Source organism: Apodemus sylvaticus, chromosome 9 (genome assembly GCF_947179515.1).
Source record: "Apodemus sylvaticus chromosome 9, mApoSyl1.1, whole genome shotgun sequence".
NCBI lineage: Eukaryota > Metazoa > Chordata > Mammalia > Rodentia > Muridae > Apodemus > Apodemus sylvaticus.
In genome coordinates this window covers 25,748,384-25,767,971 of record NC_067480.1, presented here as the reverse complement: position 1 = coordinate 25,767,971, position 19,588 = coordinate 25,748,384, and the positions used below count along the sequence as shown (strand labels likewise).

Below are 19,588 nucleotides of genomic sequence, written 5' to 3'. Positions count from 1 at the left end.
CTGTGTGTTGACTATATTGACATCTTCCTGGCTAAGCATTGACTGAGCCAAGAGAAATGACTTGCAAGTCCTAGGGACAGGGAGTATTGGGTGAGTGCCCAGGGGTGGGGTGGGGGATCTGAGACAAGAACAGGAGAGTGTCGGTTCCCTTTTCCAGGTGAAGAAGGGAGGCCAGGCAGGGAAAGGGGGTGGCGGGTGGTGCTGGGAAAAAGCCCCACCCCCTACTTCTCCTTGCCATGCTTGCCCCCAGATTTCTACCCAGCGCAAGATGAACATTTACAACATCATGCAGGAGATCATCCAGCAGGAAGGGGAGATGGAGGAGCGCTGTATACAAAGGCTGGTAGCCATTGCCTCCAAGCAGATGCGGGACATCACAGAGGTAGAGGGGCCTGGATCCCACCGCACTTACTTCTGCAGACCCAGGAGCTGGACTGCAGCTGGGCCCGGCCCAGGCTGTCTCATGGAGCTGAGGCAGACTGAGCCTGATCGAGTCAGGAAGGTGCCAGCAGTGCCTCTCTTGTCCCCCACAGACAGAGGGTTTTGAGACCGCCGAGGTGGCCAGTGAGACTCTGGTGGCTCTGTCCCGAAACCACTTCAGCTTGGTCATGTATGAACTACAGCATCACCTCAAGCCCCTCAACCTCACTGATGAGTTTGTCATTGTCACCCTGGCCAAGCTGGCCAATGGCAATGGTAGGGTTCTGAGACCCTACCCCAGTTCCTGGCTGGATTGGGCTGGCCTCTTGCTCTTCTGTCACCCAGATTACCTGCTTCTGGCCCCGCCCATTACATTTGTCTCTCTTTCTCTGTGACATCCCCTCTATGCCTAGTCCTTACCACTCAGATTCCTTTTTTGTGTGTTTCTGATTTGCTTTCTCTTTGTCTGTCTGTCTGCCTGTCTGTCTGTCTCCTCTCTTCCCCTTTATCTCCCCGCATACCCCTACTCTGCTTTGTTTTCTCCTTCTTTCCACCTGCAAAAGCATATTGAACTCTTGCCCCCACGAGCCTGTGGCGGGTGCTGGGACCCAGTGGAGAGGAAAATCCATGTGGTTCCTGGCTTCTGAAGGGACCATAAGCAGAGGAAACAGGGAAACAAATGCTTAAGAGTTATAATGAGGATGGCCAAGATGGCTGTGTGAGAGCAGCTAAGGGGGGGGCTCCTAGTGAGACAGCTATATTCTGAGACTGAAGAGTGGGAGAGAGGCGTGTGTGTGTGTGTGTGTGTGTGTGTGTGTGCGTGTGTGTGTAGAAGGTGGGAACAAGGCCTTTACTGAGGGCAGATAGCATCACTGTGAAGTCAGAGACACCTGTAGTCCAGAGAAGACCCAAGAGGCCACATGTCCATTTCTGGAGAGGGGACAGTTAGAGCTGGAGGAGTGGAGGGGTGGGGGCATTGCCTGGCATGCAGGGCTTGGAAGCCTGGCTGGGAGCTGAGGAGAAAAGGAGGTAGCAATTGGACGGCCCACAGGCACAGGTGGGCCTGGCCCTACAGACACTAACACCAGAGACCTGAAAGAAAGACACTTTTGGAAGAAGAATTAGCTCATCATTAGAACCACACTCTGAGTCTAGAATCTGAGGAAATGTGGAGGGGCGCTCGCAGCTTGAGTGGAGGAGGCAGGTTTGAAGGAAGGATAGGCCTACACTCTGGAAGCCTCCTATGGGATTCTCTCACGTCTGCGAGTCCTGTCTGCTGTCTTTCTCCATCCAAAAAGAGGGAATACCAAGTCTTCTTCAAGAGTCATACATATGCCCTCGAGACAGACATGCTTCCTGGCCAGGACCCTCCCTCCCTTTCTTTCCACACCGGCCTTCTCCCTGTCTTGTGGCTCTCTGTGTCCCCTCCCCGCGTAGCTCCTTGATTCCCTGCTCCCTCTCACATCGTCCCCTCCTTTTCTTTTCAGTTGCCCCCTTTTAAGCATGCTTCATCTCATCCTATTGCCCGCCACGTTATCAATGGCAAAGGGTTTCCTGGTAGACTCTAGAGTCTCAAGGTGGTAGGCGGTAGGGTCACCCTCTCTCCCTTCCCCCTTCTCAATCCCTTCCCTGAGTCCCTGTGGCCTCTTGATGTCCTACAGTGTTTGAGTTTATGCCATACATGGGCATCACCCTGGCTACCATATTCACGATGTTGAGACTTGCCAACGAAGCCAAGATGCGCCAGGTGATCTGCAGCGGTGCGTGTCTCACCTGGGCCTGTGGGTCAAGCCTTTACTCTGAGGGAGAAGGGGGGTGAGGATGGGGATAAAGGTTTGTCAGATGAGAGGTTTGTTCCCACCCCAGTGGTTGCTTTGCCCAGTCTCTTACTTTGTGTGGTTCACACCCTAGTTAGGGTTTCTGTTGCTTTGATAAACTCCACAGCCAAAAGCTACTTGGGGAGGAAAGGGTTTGTCTTAGCTTACAACTAAGTTGACATCCAGCATAAAGAGATGTAGAAGCAGAAACTAAAGCAGTGGAAAGCTGCTCACTGGCTTGTAACTTGTGAATTGCTCAGCCTGATTTCTTATACACCTAAGGCCCCCCTGCCCAGGGGTGACACCTCCCACAGTGGACTGGGTCCTCCCCCATCAATTGTCAATCAAGAAAATACCCCATACGCCTGCCTACAGGCCAGTCTGATGGAGGTGTCTGATCAATTGAGGTTCCCTCTTCTCAGATGACTCTAGCTTATGTTAAAAAGCTAACCAGTATAGCCTGGGATCTGCCCCCTTGGGGGCATGTGGATACATTTTAAAAGGCCATGGCCATATCTGTGACTCTGTGTACCGTGTTCTGTACTCGAGCATTTCAGAAAAAGGCGAGAGACATTTGTAGGAAGGAAAGGGTAGTTTGTATATTCTCTGTTGGCCTTGTCTCAGCAAAGTCCTTTGAGGCTATTTACATCTGATCACCTGGCCCTGTGATTTGGTTATTTAACACTAGGTTGGCTTCCCAAACTCTGATGCCTAAGAAAAAGAGGTTGTGTTTGTTGCTGTCCTTACTGGAATCTCCAGATTGTGGTCCCACTCTGATCCTGCATCCCCAAGAGGAGGGGCTTAGACTTACCTGTGTGCTCAGTGCTCACAAAGACATACAGAATCAAGGGGGCTGCCAACAGAGCAGAGAGGAGGAGACTCAGTAACCCCAAGAATATCAGGAAGGAGTGGCTCCAGCCCTGGGCCCTCTGGACCCACCTGCCTGTCCTGCTGCTGGCAGCCATGGAGACTTTCTGTGAGACGGTGCAGTTTTACCTGAGGCACCTGGAGGACAGCCTGTACCCCGTGATGACTGAGGACCAGTTTGCTGTGAAGCTCTTCCCAATGTACCGATACTTCGTGACTGTGTGGCTGCGCCACCAGGACCTTGAGGTAAGACTCGCTGTGCTCAGAGATCTCTGTATTCTCTGGGTTACACTTCCCAGAAGATGCTGCAAGGCTTCTGGGTTCAGCCGCGTTCCTGGAGCCCTGAGTCCCTAGGACTCTGTGAATGCTGGATGAAGTGGGTGAAGGAGGGTCGCATCAAGGGCAAGGAAAGACCCATAGAGAGCTTTCAGATGAGGTCTTGAGACTGGAAGGCACTTGCCCCGCTCCAGGTAATCTCTGGATATCCTGACTATAAACATCGCGTTCATACCAACTTTATAAGGCAGGACCACTTTATGAACAAGGAAACTGAGACACAGAGGGTTTATTTATTTATTCATTCATTCATTCATTCATTTGTTTGCACTTGGCCAAGGTCACTTGCTTTACTGATGTGCAGGACTCACATCAGGTAGTCTGATCCCACTGTGCTAACCATGGTGAGGGGTTTACGGGGAGGCCTGGACACTGTCTATAGTACCCCATCTGTACGATGCTGGAGAGTGTTTGAGTCACTAGGATCCTGGTCCTGCCAGGGCTCTGGAAGCCTCACTTCCTACACAGGTGAAACTGGGGGTCATCAAGTCTCTGAGGCCCATGCTGAGCCTTCTCCTGCCTAATGACGACCTGAGGGAACAGGTGTACGACTACATTCCCCTGCTGCTGGCCGAGTTCCAGGGTGGCCTGGAGGCCCTCTTCGTCACACAGGTGAGGGCCAGACTCAAGAAACTCTGATCCTCAAGAGTCCACAGATGCCAGCAGGCCCAGCACCTGCATCCTGCACGTGCCTGGCACCATGGGAAATAAGCTGTTATTCCAAGTAGAAGGATCTCAAAGGGTCCAGGAGGCTACAGGGAAGCTGTGGATTTGTTTTAGAATGTTAGGGTTACTGTAACTAAGAACCTTGGGGTGTTTGAACCCTTAAGCAGTTATACCCGAAGTGATTTTAGGCCTAAGTAAAAGGACACAGTCTGGAAATCTGGGTGGAAAAGGTTTTGGAGCCTCCACACCCTCTAATGTGTGAGGTGGAGATGTTGCAGGGTCTGAGTGTAGGCCTGGCTCCAGGCTGATGCACACTGGAATGGAGCAAATATACAGGGTGTGGGCCTTGACTGTAAAAAACAAGGTGCAGAAATGAATAGGACAGCACTAGGGAGCTGCCTGCATATATCATTGTGGGTGAAGAATAGATCTGGATTCACCCCTCACACTGGTGAACAAGAGAGATGGAAACGGCCTTCTCAGTCGCGCGCCCCTCCCCCCCCCCCCCCCCCCCCCCCCCGTGCACTCTCCTACTTGATTGGGCACATGAGTCATCCAGGGATGGTAGAAATGCAGATCAAGTACATCTTGTAGAAAACAGAACCTCTGCAGCCAGCCAGCTGGTATGGGATTGGGGTGGGGCCGGGGAACCTGTACCATCACGCAATGACCTGCTGAGCAGCAAGAAACCAGAACGGAGCAGTTACCTGCAGCCTTCTGCCCATCCCTTCTGCAGGTCTTGAGGCAGATTCTAGAAGCATCAGTTACCACCAACACCCCTATCCCCCCGATGTTGCTACACCCCATTTTCACAGAGCTGCACGTCCAGGTAAAGCCAGTGAGGACATCCCCAAGGCAATGAGCAGGAAACTGCCTCGGGGCGTGGTTTGTCCCTCCCCACTGCATCCTGCAGGCATATGGAGCTGGACTGCCCGTGTGGCCTGTGCCCTATGAGCTCCACACTGCCTCCCTTTGCACTACCCCTTAGGTGTGCTCCAAGGCCCCAGCCCAGCAGCAGTTCAGCAGTCAGAACCTGATGGAGATTGTACACTGCTTCATAGCCCTGGGTGAGGTCTGCAGGGACCCGGGAGGCCCCGCCCCTTGCTGAGTGCAAGCATCTAGGCAGAGCCCGCCAGCCCTGACTGATGTGCTCCTTCTGCCCTGCAGCCCGCTCCTACCCCAAGGAGCTGATGAAGTTCTTCTTCAGCCAGGTGGAGATGAGCAAAGAGGCTATCCGTGTGGGGACACTGGCCCTGATCAGGGCAGTTGTGAGCGCAGATGGTGAGTCAGCTGGAGTGGACAAACACCATTGGGGAGACAGTGAAGTTCCTACCCGGCTCCCACCCCATTCTTGTAGTCACTGTTGGGTGGCCAAGTCTCTTGATTGCTTTGTATTTCCCAGCCTTGAATTTAACCAGTACCGCTGTCCCTCCGGACGTCTGCCCTCTGGGCTTGACTGTTTTGGTCAGCCTGAATCCTTCCGCTGACCTCCAACTGTCCGAGGCTGGTTGTAATGCTGGCTGTAACCTTGCAGACCTAAGTCCACAAACTTAACATTTACCCTCAATGCCCTCTCTTAAACTTTGTAGGTACCGGGTACATGCCTGGTGTGTATTTAGACATTCATTTGCAAACCACTCATACACCTAAAAATTAAATAACCAAACAAATCGTTATTACACAAATTGTTTGGATTTAGCTGGATTCAGCCTGGGAGCTATTTCTTACTTGTTCCTAGAAAGTCACAAGAAACTGGCTTCTCATATATGTCATTGATGGGTTCAAATTAGTGAGCAATCCTGGGTACTTAGTTGTATAATAAACAAACCTTAGGTGTAGCAATCCTTTTTCAGTCCTCTAGGCAATAATTACCCAAAGATAGTCCGATCAAGATACTCATTAAGACATGTTACTAACACAAAACAGACTAGCCTATGGGGAGGCTGGGGAGATGGCTCAGCGGGTAAAGTGCTTGTCATCCAAACATGACCAATTGTGTTCAGCCCTCCAGCACCCATGTAAAAAGCTGGGTGTATCAGCGTATGTCTATAACTAGGGATTGGGGTTGGAAACCAGTGGCTGCTGGGAACTCAGTGGTCAGCCTGCTTGGCTGAACTGAACTCAGTTCAGTGAGAGCTCTTGTTCTGAAAAAAAAATAAGGAGGAGAATGTTAAAGGAAGATACAGGTCATGACCTCTGACCTCCACATGTGTGTGTGTGTGTGTGTGTGTGTGTGTGTGTGTGTTTCTGAGAGGGCTGTGCTCAGCCGGGAGCCTACCAGTGAGGAAGTCATTCTGAGCCTGTGGCCTGTAGAAGGGAATTGAGTGGAATGTGTGAGGGACAACCCACCCAGTCAGTGTCTTCTTGAGCCATCGTTCCCCAGGCTGGCCTGTCTCTTTCAGACCCCAAAATGAATATCAAGACCATCTACTTGGCCATCCGGGTCGTCAAGAACACTCTCTCTGACACTCGGTCCAAGGTAACAGGAAGGGGACCCTGCCGGAGTAGCTAGGGCTAAGGGGTGGAGGATGGGCTAGCTGCCCTCAGCTAAGTCCTGGATGGGGACAGGGCAAAGTCAAGCCAAGTGAGAGCTGCAGTGCTGTCACTGAGAGCAGGGACTTTCAAAGCAGGATGCCCCATTCTACCTTGCAGGGAAGAAAGGCCGCTGTGCACCCAGGGTCTGTCTAGTAAACTCGCTGCTTGTGAGAAAAGTAACTGGGGAGACCCCATGCTCCTCAGCACAACCTCAGCTAGCTGAGTACCACAGACCTGGGCTGCAGTGAACTTGGAATACTCGAAAAGCAGTGTCAAGGAAGGATGGTCGGAGAGGCTCTGACGAGCATGGGTCAGGGCGTTTAGACAGAGCTGTCTTCAAAATCTGGAAGCCATAAAGACATAAGAAACATCAGTTTTGTGCCCCGCCCCTATGTTTACTGTATACCTGAGACCAGAGTAAAAATATATATATAGGTTTCCGCACCAAGGTTGCTATGACCATGTAACCAATGTTACATGGAATAACATTGGGATGGAATGAAGATGTCCATAAAGGGCCCAACTGAGACATTGACATGACAACACTGCAGAATGATGTCCCACCACGTGGAAAGCAGTGATGGGCAGAATGGGGAGTAGCCAGGTAGCCCCTGAGATCCCTTAGAACCAAGAGCCCCTACACTTCCCAGGTGTCTCAAGTCACAAGATTGTTAGATGAAGCCTGCTCCTCCCCTCAGCTGTCCCTACCCTGTCCCCACAGGTACGGATGGCAATTCTCCGAATCATTGGCCAGCTGGTCCTGTCAGGTTTCCAGGAGAAGATCAAAGGCTGGGGTCTGAAATATGTGTCTGTCCAGCTCACCTTATCTACCTACAAGCTGGTGAGTGGCCCAGCACCAATCCCGCAGGACAGCTCCACTTTAGAAATGGACTGACTTGCTGAGACCCTGTTTGGACCTGTATAGGTTCATGGTTACCCTGCAGGTATGGACCAGACTTGTGCAGTCTTCCAGGCATGAGGCCCAGGCCCAGGCCTAGCCCTTAGCATCCTAGGACCCAGTGTCTGGGCAGGGAGCCTCCAGGGGAGGAGGGAGACCACTCTGGAGACCTTGACAAGTCCCTGCCTGCAGGATCGCCCTGGTTCTGTCTTCCAGACAAATCGCCGGGAATGCTTTTATCAGAGGGACTTAGAAGAGAAGATGGTCCACAAAGTAACCATGGATACCGTGAAGATCATAACTTCTTCTATCAGTGGCATGACCAACGTGAGTCACTCTCCACCCAGCAGGCCATCGCCATGACGATGGCTCCTAGTGCATTCTGAAGGCTGGCGGAGGAACCTTGATATTCTCCACCTCTGAACCCCCAGCAGGTCTCTGTGTGTTGCAGTCACCTTATTACCTGAAGCATGTGCATTATTTTAAAGTTCCTCTTGGGAGGGGCATTCTACAGTTGAGTGAGTTCAGCTCGGAGGACTCTCTATGACCTCAGGGACCCCAGGTTATAGCAGAAATCAGTGTGCCTGATTTTAATTGGAAGAGATGAGACACAAGAACGAGGCAGGGAGAAAAGAATATCATAACATCATCAAGAAAGGAATGATTTGCTGTCCATGAAGCCATAGGCTGGATGCCTCCTATCTAGTGGGAACTGGTGATAAGGGTTAGAGGCTGCAGGCTGCAGACTGGAGGGCACATGCCTGAGTTGTAGGGCTGTGGAGAAACCTGTTGTTTTGTGGCAAAATTTCTTCTTCTGAAGCATTGTGCTCTTTGGGTCTCTTGGCGGCCTGCACTCAAGGGCAGTCTTCTTTACAGATTGTGAATTTTTCATCACAGCTGTGTGACATGCGCACACCATGCTGGACTAGCATTTGGTTTAATAAGAGGGTACGCTTGCTTACTCGACCAAGTCGACAAATACACTGAGCATCACAACCATCAGGCAGTTTGTAACTCAGAGGCCTCTGGGACCCAGGGGAAGGCCCTGGTCAGAGGATATAGAGTTGATACGAAGTCAGCAGGGCTGTGTGGGTGCCATCCAGATACCTCTGGAAAAAAAAAATCCAGGGTGGGCAGGAAAGTTGGTTGAGCATTTGAGATAGCTTTGGGGATTCCAGGTAGAGTCCACACTGTGGGTGGAGCCTGGCCAATTCCTAACAGGGGTGGCTGGCCAGCATAGGAAGCTCTAGCTGGTCCTGGGCCCTTCTCTCCCCAACCCTGCCCCAGGAGTTCTGGGTGAGGCTCCTGTGCTACATCATGGAGACAGACTACACCGAGGCACTGACCCCCATCTGCATCAGCCTCACGAACCTGGCCGAGAACCAAATTCACGGCAAAGACACGGAGGCTGGAATAGCCGGAAAGAGCAAGCACGGTGGGTGGCCTTTCTGGGTCTTTCCCCTGCTCAGCTTCTCTGAGCCATCCAGAGGAACTGTAGCCTTCTTCTGTCAATTCTGTCAACTGACTCTCCTGTGGTCCACTCAGGGCAGGCACAGTCAACACAGGCTCTCGAGTGACCATGTCCATCAGTATCATGTCCCTGTCCTCCTTCCCTACTACCTCTGGTCCCAAGGGGATGCTCTCATGGCCCCCAGGGCTTCCCAGGGTCAGGCATGATGGGGTAGGGTGATTCAGGAGGACCGGCCATTCCTCTCCAAGGATGACAAGGGGCATGGCCTGCTGTCTGAATTCAAGCTAAGAAGCTTAAGTGAATCTATTTCCCTATGACCTTTCAACTCTGAATATTGAATCCTCTCCTGACTCTCCACACCCTCAGCTTCTCACAGCCCTGCCTCCCCCCCAACACCCTCCCCCTCCCCCATCTACCTGAGCACCATTTCTTTTCGTTGCTTACTTGTTCCCAAAGCATATATCAATTGGACAGGAGAGAGTCAGGGTAGGGAATTAAATCACTCCTAGTTAAAGAGAAGCCAAGGTTTATAATAGGAGACAGGACATTGCCCTAGCAGATCCATTAAAAAACAAACATCCATAATCTAAAACATCATTTATGAGCCTGGCTCATGAGCCAAATTTTCCCTTCATTTTGGAAGGAGCCAATGATGTTCTTCATGAGAAACTCCCTTGGGCAGATTCATTCTTTATCTGGGGTAACAGAAATAATTCTGGCAGATGATCTTCAAAGTGTCTCCCTTGGGGGTTATAGGACACATCTTGAAATGGGCCAGGCATCCTTATCTGAGGTTCCTTTTCCTTCCTCAGTGGACCTGCCTGCACCCCAGAAGCTGCTGGCCCGTCTCCTGGTGAGTGGCTGGCATGTGGTGGCCTGGTGCACCCATTTGAGGTGGCATCTCTTCCCTGAACCCCTTATTCTCCATGCTCCCGAGGGAGGAGGAATCTGGGATGCAGGGAGGAAGGTGGATATTGGGCAGAATAGTGTCCGTAGGTCTGTGTTGTCCTTCTTGGGAAGATACATCAGGGACAGTGTGCTCAGATGTCTGGGGACCTGGCAAGGGTCTCCTCTCAGATTCCTGTCCCAGAACACCAATCATGGCTCCAGAAAGACTTAGTCCTGTGGGTACTAATCAATGTTCTGTTGAGTCTCAGGGTCAGGAAGGAACCCAAGTGTGGCCTCTCATGCCCTTCCTGCCTGCAGAGTCCCTACAGGCCTTTCTATGCTGGAAATCCTTGGGCTTTGATTGAAGATCATGTACCTCATTCAGTTCCCTCTTTATAATGAAGATGGTGGACTCCAAGATAGGGAGCAAAAAAGCCTGGCCCCTGCTCACTGACTCACTGGGGCCCTCCAGGTGCTGATGTCATCACCCTACAAAGGAGAAGGTCGTGGGATTGCCATGCTCAACCTCCTGAGGACCCTAAGCCAGAGCATTGCCCCTTCCATGGCTGACATGTGGGAGCAGGAGATCCCTCTGCTGGTCCAGTATCTGGAAGGTGAGCTGCCCACTCTGTGCGCATGCTGGGGCACTCACGAGTCATGTGCCTTGGATCATAGGAACCTGGGGTCTGGCGGACCTGAACAGATCTCCATTGGTCTCAAGAACTGGGTGCATACTTTGGGGGATGTGGGAAGGGAAATGTGGTGAGCTCATTCATGGAGGGCCTCTGATGCTGGGGCAAGGAGGTTTCCCGGGGGGGGGGGGGCAGAAGACGAGGGTAGCCCATGAGCCCATCCATGCATTCTCCCACAGAGCACACTGAGTTTACGTGGAACCAGAAGGCCTGGGAGGATATGCTGATTCAGGTAAGCGGTGAATTGTCTCCGAGGCCAGAGTAAGGGAGAAGAGAAGGAACCTGGAAGGACGAGTGATGTGGACAAGATTAGGGTTTTGTAAAGGACATGTTTCCCTCTGTCAGAGCAGACTTGACAAGGATGCTATGTCTGTGTGTAGCAGTGAGGGAGAGCGGAGCAAGCCAAGTGCCTGGAAAAGCAGCGGGAGCAGCCTGCTTTTCCAGGACAGACCTAATCTCCCAGCAGCCTCTAAAGCCACAGCCGTGCTCCTGATGCACGTAATGTTAGTGCTGGGTTGGCCGCGCATCAACTGAATGGAGATCTAGGGGTGGCCCAGGAAGAACAAGCCCATATTCAGGGTCACATAGCACTCCCCGGAACCCAGCTAAGAGTAAGGCTGGGTTCGACCGCCTCTGCCCACCACTGTCTTCGACTTCCTAGTTTCTGAGAAACTCCCTCAAGAAGACCCGTGGGACTAGCTGGAGCCTGCGCCTCAGCAAAGAGTTGAACAACCAGATCGACACCTTCGACAGCCCCTCGTTGGAAAAGGTTTGTCCTCACAGGGACCTCGTAGTTCAGGCAGGGAGGAGCTTCCGGTGATGGGAGGAGCCTCCAGGAACTGGATAGGCTCAGGATCTTTTCACCTCGGGTAGCCCCACGACTTCTTAGAAAGAAGAGGAAGTAATCTAATCCAGTGATTTTCAGGCTCTTTAAAAATCTCTTTTGTTTGTCTTCCGCATTCTGGTCCATGGTCGCATGTCCTTTTCTTTTTTCTTTTTTAAAAATATTTTCTCTTGTTCTTTCTTTGTAACATTATAAAAATAATTGAAAGAAATCAGAGAGGATCTTGGAAATTGGAAAGTATCCCATGTTGATGGATAGAGTTAAGATGGTGGTGTGTCTAGCCGGGCGGTGGTGGCACACGCCTGTAATCCCAGCACTCTGGGAGGCAGAGGCAGGCAGATTTCTGAGTTCGAGGCCAGCCTGGTCTACAGAGTGAGTTCCAGGACAGTCAGGACTATACAGAGAAACCCTGTCTCGCAAAAAACAAATCCAAAAAACAAAAACAAAACAAAACAAAAAGATGGCGGTGTGTCTCCAGACTCTCCATCACCTCTTGCCGGCGTTATCCTATGTCAGGAAGTAGCTGAGAAAATTGATGCTCCCAGGTTTGTGGTTGGGAACATATCTGATGGAACTTGTATAGGGATTTGGCCTTCACGTTAAAATGTATAAATGTGTATATGCCTGCCCTTATGCTGTCTGACGTCCCAGAACAAACTGAATATTTATTTTACAGGACGTAGAAAATGCATATAAATATCTGTACAAAAAAAAATGAGAACTATGTAACAAGGGCTCCCCAATAGTGTTACCCCAAGCATGAGGGTAGAAAGGCCTGAGGTTCTGCCTCCCTCCCACCCCTCCAGGGATTTCTGTACAGGGCCCTGGGTTTCACCTTAGGCATGGGCCTGGAGGCGGACAGGGTGGAGGTGCTATTGCTGGAACTGCTGTATAAGACGGACTATAGCAACGACTTCGACAGGGAGGTGAGAGAACCCTACTACTTACAAACTTCTGTGATGGGCTGGGGCACTTGGGTTTATGTTCTTGCATGCATGTGTGTACTTACATATCTCTGTATCCCCTGCTCTCTCTCACCTTGGCTGGGCTTCCCTGAAGGGTGTCATCCTGTGCTTTGGCCTGTGTGCCCGGGGCCAGGTAAAGACAGTGCTGAACGTGCTTCACGACTTTGAGGAGAGGATCCAGGAGTCGGAGCAGTCCTGGCAGATCGGTGCCTGGAGGGTAAGTCTCCTTACTGCAAGGCTTCCTCTCAGGCCCTGAAGGCAGTGCTCCTGGGAGACAAAGGAAGATCTAGCTGGGAACATCTGGAGTAGGCCACTTGTATCATTTGTGGCTGGGGAAACTGAGACAACTGGGGTGAGGGGCTCCCCAGGGCATCTTCAGAGCATCCACAGTGGTTGGTCAGTCCTGGTGTGAGGTCCAACCTGTTGCTTGACTGGCAGTCTGACTGCTCAAGGCAGCCCTAGAAACAAGGTTGAGTCCAACAGCAGCCAGCCTGGGAGTTAAATTGCCACCCTCCTGTTATCCCTTCTTTATGGCAAACTGAACATCAGAAGGAGCACTTAGCACAAGAATCGAATGAACTCATCTTTGACGCAATGGTGACTTTAACAAACCGTTCTCCATAGTGTTATCTAGTGCTTGCTTAGCCAGCCCCCAGGGTGACGTGGTTCCTGCTCAGCTGCCAAAGTAAGTCCTGTGCAGCGAGTCTCTGTTTAGGGCTGTCCATGTGAGCCTCCTCAGCATGTGTCACTGGACTGAACCTTCCAGTCCAGAGGGTTGATTCTTTATCTGGTTCACTTCTTCCTGCCCAGCAACTGATATGTAATTGGTACCCAATAAAATCGCTAATGTGTAAGTGCTCAAGGAAATGGCAGGTGCTTTAGCACCCAAATAACAGTCCGCTGAAGCCCTGATCCTGACTTAACAGCTTCTTCAACCAGAGACTGTGCTGTGTACAGCCAGCCCAGCACCTGCTCCCTCCCGGTGAACACTCACTCCCTGCTCCCCTCTTTTTAATTTTCCCCCATTTTTCATCTATGTGTGTGGTATGGATATATACATATGTGTGGGTGACATGCATGAGGATGTGTGCGCACATGTGGAGCCCTTAGTTTGATGTCAGAAACCATCCTCATTCACTCTTCTACTTACTCACTGACACAGCCTCTCTCAGTCAAACTCGGCATTTGCAGATATGGCTTATCTGACCAGCCATTTTGCTGGCTGGGGGAATCCTCTGTCCATCCTGCCTCAAAACTCTCCCACCCGCACCCCCACTTTCTGAGGCTACACTACAGCTGGGCTGTCACACTGAGAACCTAACCCTCTCCCCATCCTCACACTTGGGCGTCAAGCATTTTTACTACCGAGGCATCTCCCCACCCCCATCCCAGCACTTGCTTTCACTCTCCTGCAGAAGGACCACCCCTGGAGGCGGGAGACCGTGAAGAGTGCCCTGATGGTGATGTACAGCTGTGTGTCCTCGTACTGCCACCCCCAAATGCTCCTCACCCACGTGGACAGCCCCATCACCGCTAAGATCATCCACCATTACTCCAGCAGTTGCCAGGTAGCCACCATACATACAGGGAGGGAGTCAGCCTGAGTTATGCGTGGGACGCTACACTTAGGAGATGGCTGGGTCCTGCCTGGTCGTCCCCTCGGGATGCAGTGCTCACACCTGAGCTTTGGGGTCATGTTTGCGTGGATAAAGCAGTCCTCCCCTGAGTGCTGCGGTGACCGTAACTCCCCAGAAGTACAGGGTGAACCCAGTTCTTCCCACAGCCTCCCACTCTCTCCCCCTCCCCTCTGGCCCTGCTCACTTTCATAAAGGAGGAAAGTGGGCGGTCTCCAAGAAGAGAGAGATGTGGGATACTTTCTTGGAATGTCAAGGTAGATGAAAGTGGAAGAATTTATTTTCTAGACTCATGATATAAAATGCATCTAAAGTGAAGCAGAGAGACGACTCTGCCACTGAAAGTGCTTGCTGCAAAGCATAAGGGCCTAAGTTCAAATCCCCAGCTCCCATGTAAAAGCTCATTATGGTGGCAAGCATCTGTAATCTTAGCATTGAGGGGGTGCATCATCCATCATGAAGATAGGAGGATCCATCCAGTCTGACTGGATTGCAATCTCCAGGCTTAGGCAGAGACCGTGTCTCACCAAATAGAGTAATTGTCAAAGACACTCAACCTGACATCTGGCACATTTACATGCATACACACATGCACATGAGCAAGAACCATGAAAAGGTGCACAGAACATAAAAATGACCACTGTTGCCATTTTTAAAACTCAGTTTACTGTGGTTGAAGAACAGACAGGTGAGGGAGCTGTCACTCAGAGCACCCCTGATGTGGAACCTTCTTCAGAGACAGGAAGGATTCAGGGGTGAGGGGCGTGGCTCACAGGTTCTCCCTCATGTTCTTCCTCTGGGCATAGGACATCAGCCTCAAAATGGCCTTCATGAAGAGTGTCGTGCAGGTCACCAACGCCATCAAAAGCATCCAAGACCCAGAGGACTTCCAGTTTGCCCACAAGTCTGCTCTTACTGGCCTCATAGTTGTGAGTGGGACAGGGCTCCCCAGTCGTGGGTGGCCTGGGATCTCGCTCTTCAACTGTGCCCTGGTTGACGTTCCTTGAGGATACCTGTGAGCTGTCTATAGGACTGTAGAGCCTTCCTGCCCCACTCTTGATTTGATCTGCTGAACAGTAGGCTTTAAGAACAGCTTTGGTGTATCGTGGTGTTTCATGTCCCAAAAGAGTGGGAAAACTAAGGCAGGACCTTGCTTGACTTGTGCCCAGTGGTGCCCAAAAGAGGTTGGATCAGGGGCCAAGCAGACAGGCTCACTGGGGATGGGTGAGAATGAGCTGATGAGAGACACAGCCCCAGTGCTTTTCCTCAGGAAGAGACTTAGCAGACAGGGGCCATTTAGAAGCAAGGCTAGAGAATCATTTGCACAGAACTTCAGTGAAGTTAAGAGCCAACTGTCTACAGACTGATGGAACCTGTGCATCAGCCAACCCTTGGCCCCCAAATGTCGCCAGTCTCTCGTGGCTGACAAAGGCTGGGGCCCTGGAACACCACCTGTACTGCACCAGCAGCAGTCCAGGGGAAAGGGAGAGGCAGGAGGAGCAGGGAAATGGATGTTCATTGGCTTCTTTCTCCAGTCGCTGTACAAGAGCCTGGCACAAGCTGTTAACTAAACATCAAGTCTTGTATAGGACAAGGAAACTTGGGCTTGGTGCATTGTGCATTGTGTGGCCAAGGGCACACATCAAGCCACTGGTGGGCCTGGGAAAGAAGCCTAGGCCACTGTGTGTGTTCCTCTTCCCGTGCTTTGCTGCCAAATGAACCTTAAAGAATGTGGGCATGTGAACCCCAGAGCTCTGTACAAAGGCCCAGGCCCTCCTTCTCCTGGCACCAGATTATGTGACCACCCCCTGTTTCACTCAACTTCCGGGTGAGCAACAATTCACAACCCTTGTTGTGCCGGACAGGCGATCGTCAAAGCAGAACCACCTGACCACTTGGTTTCTCCCGTGAGGTCGATGGCAATGGATGCTCTCTCACAACTGAGGTGAGCTGGGGCAGGGCCAGAGCGCCTCCTGCTGCCTCCTGAGGATGGGACACCTCTCAGGGCTCCTTCAGACCTCATCTTTTCCCCTCAGTGCCCGTGATGCTGGGCAAGAACTCCCTGAGGCAATGGTAGGTAGGGCCCATCCCTCTCCAGACTCCTCTGTCAAGTTTTTCAAGTTGGGTGCCTCTCCTGGGATAAGGAGTTGACTAGTAGGTATGGAGCTGCTGAGGGCAGATTTTTTTAATACATACCACTCCCCTCAGGAAAGCACTGATTGTTGTATGCCAGGCAAGGCCTGGGGGCGCTTAAAGAAAGGACAAATGCGTAAACAGAATTATGGGTAAGAGCTGAGAGAAGACTGTGCTTGTAGGTGGCTGACCACCCTCTCTAGTGCTAAAAGAGAGTCTGCCATGAAAAGATCGGCCCCTGACCAAGCCCGCTCAGTCAACAGGTTCTCCGGTGCAGGAGCGAGGATTAAAAAGAAAAGAGACAATCAGACAACATTGTAGCATGACCCCAGTCAATTCTGAGGCTGAAGGCAGGCTAATAATTTCCAATCCACTTTTATACCAACTTAATTACATGCAGGTATTAAGATCAATAGTAGTACAATGAGGAACAAGCAAGACTGTAAACACAAAATTGTCAAGGCCATAAGTCCCACGTTCATTTCGGGACAGTTATTTCCAAGGGTGTGTAAGAATGACCAAATTACCTAAACCTACTTCCTTGTTCAAGTACAGAATCTTGCCTGAAGCCTGCTTCTTTTGTTCCACCCTAAGATTAAAATTCCTGCCTTAACCTGCTTCTCTATTATAGCCTAAGGTTAGATTCCTGCCCGAACTTACCTTCCCTAACGTGTTCTAACGCCAGATTCCTGCTTGAGCTTACTTCCTTGTCTTTGCCTAATGTCAGTCAGATTCCTTGTCTTTGCCAATGTCAAGCCCCTGCCAGGTGGCACATCACCCCAATAAGGCGCTCTACAAACCTCTGCACAATAGGAGCTGTCAAAAGGGCTAGTGTAGGGCTGACATTTGACGTTTGACCAGAACTGACGCAGGAAGACTAGATTTATTCAGGAGTTCAATCCCCACAGAGAGAACAGAGAGAGGTGAACCAGCAGGCAGAGCTTCTTAAGGCAGGATGTCTCCTGTCAGCTCTGGAGCACAATAGGTGCTCCAGGGAGCCGTTAATAGAACTGATCTTGCTGGGCAGTGGTGGGGCACACGCGCCTTTAATCCCAGCACTTTGGAGACAGAGGCAGGCAGATTTCTGAGTTCGAGGCCAGCCTGGACTACAGAGTGAGTTCCAGGACAACCAGGGCTAGATGGAGAAACCCTGTGTCAAAAAACAAATGAACAAAAAGATCTTGCCCCAGACTAATTCGAAAGAATCCCTAGAGTCTGGGCGTGGTCCCTGGGGTGGGGGGGCGAGGGTGGGATGGTCCTTAAAAAGATGATTTTAAGTAGCAGCTAGGATTGTTCCTTCAGGCCTTGTCTAGTATATAACAGTCTGTTCAGAGCAGGCAACAGGAAGTGAAGGACTGACTCTTGCACCCTCAATATAGTATGGAAAGATAGTAGTCAGGCAGAACAGGGTTCATTGTCAGGGCTGCATGCCTGAGTCCCAGCCAAGGCGCTGTGTCCTTCCCGCATTCTGGGACATGCCTCCCTTGCCCAGAGTAGGCAGTGCACAGGATGAGCCTAGCTCCTAGTGACCACTCCTGATGCTAACATGTGTTTTCTCAGCACGCTGAAGCCTTTCTACTCTCCAGAGGAAAGCACAGAGTTGATGGATATCGGCATACACACTGTTATCTCTCTCCAACCCCCAGGGGAAGACAACGAGTCCGTTAAGGTAGGATTCCCCGGGGAAGCCTCCTTGTAATCTGGGTCAGAACTTGGAAGTTTACTTTGACATAGGCAGGCTCCACTTCTCCAAACCACCTACAAGGCCACAATCTGGAGCATCCCTGTCAGTAAACAGGAGCTAATGCTAGCCGCTGTAACAGGTAAACCCTGGAACCTCAGAGATGTCACTAGATTCAAGTTTATTTCTCATGTACAGCGAGCCCAGTGGTCAGTGGGGTATGTATGCATGAAGATGCATCCTGTGAGTTGTCAGGGACCCAGTTTGATAGAGGCCCCAGAATCTTCAGCAAGGTCCCTGGGTGTGAGGGATAAGAACTTGTGCAGACGATTTACGAACTTTCTGTGAGCAACAGTACATTCCCATAGCCCACTTTGGTGCCTCTCATCTCCCTATCCAGGCACAGAGACACCTGCAGAGTACTGGTAAGCGGCTATGTGTGCCTTTCATAGCTGCACAATGCATGTGCTCTCTCTCTCTCTCTCTCTCTCTCTCTCTCTCTCTCTCTCTCTCTCTCTCTCCTCTCAGACCCTGTATGCAAATGCCTTGAGTTCCCTAAAGCAGCTGATGGAGGGCCTCCTGCAGAGACAGCTGGACCCCAAGGGACTGCAGGACACTGTGCATGTGAGTTACCTGGCGGAGGGGGTCCAGGGCCAAAGGTGGCCACACTCTTCCTGGAGAGTGACCTGAGAACTACACTGTGAGGAATGGCTTACCATAGCTTGTACTTTAAGAAACATTAATCTACAGTTGTCTAGTTTTATTGCTTTGGCCTTGTGGTAAGACAAGACATCTGGACAGAAGGGCAGGGTAGAAGATGACTGTTCACCTCATGGCTGAAAAGTGACAGAAATGGAGGATGGGATCCCAGTATCCCCTGCAAGGGCATGTCACAGTGACTTCATTCCATTCACTAAGCCTGTTGTCTAAAGATTCCATCACCTCTCAGCAGCACCTCAGGCTGGCACAGCTTTAGCATATAGCCCTGTGTGTGTGTGTGTGTGTGTTCATTGCACTGAACACCTGTGATATTAGAATGGCCTGTCAGTAACATCTGAGCTGAGGTTTGGGTACAAGCACATCTTTCAAGCACTGTTCTTGTGAGGATATGGAGACCTCCAGGTGACCCCAGCCTCAACTCCCTTCAAGGCAGGGCTAGGGAAGAAGGTGTTTAGAACCATGGCAGAAGTATTGATAGTTGAATTCCGAGTGGGAGGGACCACAAGGTGAAATCTGGCCCTGGATGGAGCTGGCTGTCCCCAGGATGCTAACCCTGCCTCTGTGTTCTGGGCTCCGCACACAGCTCCTGGAGAAGTGGATCTTGTCAGAGAAAGAATGGGAACGGGAGAAAGCCATGGCCCTCCATCTGCATCTCATGCAGATCTACGTTCAGAGTATTGGTGTCTGCGTGAGTCCGGGGACCCCCACGCCCCCACCCCTCAGCCTGCCACCCTATGCTGCATCCGTAGAAAACTTCCTCATTCTCTTCAGAGGAGAGAGCACCTCTTAGATCAAGCTCTGCCCCAGGAGTCCCTTGGGAAGGGGCAGCAGTGATCTGCAAGCCTGGGCTTTGGGGTGGGTGAGGGAGCAGAGGATGGGGTCGTAGCTTGGCATGGATCCAGGCTGCGTGGTCCCTTGAGGCTCATGCAGTAGTTATCCAGTGCAGAATACTACACAGGAAAGATTTACCTAGAATACTGAAATAAGTCACCACAGTCATAACACAAGCTTAACAAGTATC

General features: G+C 51.2%; 1 protein-coding gene across 1 annotated transcript in view; it reads left to right on the top strand.

Moving 5' to 3' along the window:
- The window catches only part of Mroh2a (maestro heat like repeat family member 2A), a 32,421-nt gene that overhangs the window by 1,719 nt on the left and 11,114 nt on the right, over positions 1-19,588 (top strand). Inside the window, exons 3-26 of the mRNA XM_052192315.1 lie at positions 251-382; positions 534-696; positions 2,082-2,180; positions 3,199-3,350; positions 3,909-4,052; positions 4,843-4,935; positions 5,095-5,173; positions 5,274-5,387; positions 6,509-6,585; positions 7,363-7,482; positions 7,756-7,866; positions 8,827-8,974; positions 9,823-9,863; positions 10,371-10,512; positions 10,770-10,822; positions 11,252-11,359; positions 12,241-12,360; positions 12,494-12,616; positions 13,815-13,967; positions 14,840-14,962; positions 15,899-15,978; positions 17,727-17,835; positions 18,376-18,471; positions 19,151-19,255. Of these exons, the coding sequence (XP_052048275.1) occupies positions 251-382; positions 534-696; positions 2,082-2,180; positions 3,199-3,350; positions 3,909-4,052; positions 4,843-4,935; positions 5,095-5,173; positions 5,274-5,387; positions 6,509-6,585; positions 7,363-7,482; positions 7,756-7,866; positions 8,827-8,974; positions 9,823-9,863; positions 10,371-10,512; positions 10,770-10,822; positions 11,252-11,359; positions 12,241-12,360; positions 12,494-12,616; positions 13,815-13,967; positions 14,840-14,962; positions 15,899-15,978; positions 17,727-17,835; positions 18,376-18,471; positions 19,151-19,255 (2,685 nt within the window). The remainder of the gene's footprint in view (positions 1-250; positions 383-533; positions 697-2,081; positions 2,181-3,198; positions 3,351-3,908; positions 4,053-4,842; positions 4,936-5,094; positions 5,174-5,273; positions 5,388-6,508; positions 6,586-7,362; positions 7,483-7,755; positions 7,867-8,826; positions 8,975-9,822; positions 9,864-10,370; positions 10,513-10,769; positions 10,823-11,251; positions 11,360-12,240; positions 12,361-12,493; positions 12,617-13,814; positions 13,968-14,839; positions 14,963-15,898; positions 15,979-17,726; positions 17,836-18,375; positions 18,472-19,150; positions 19,256-19,588) is intronic.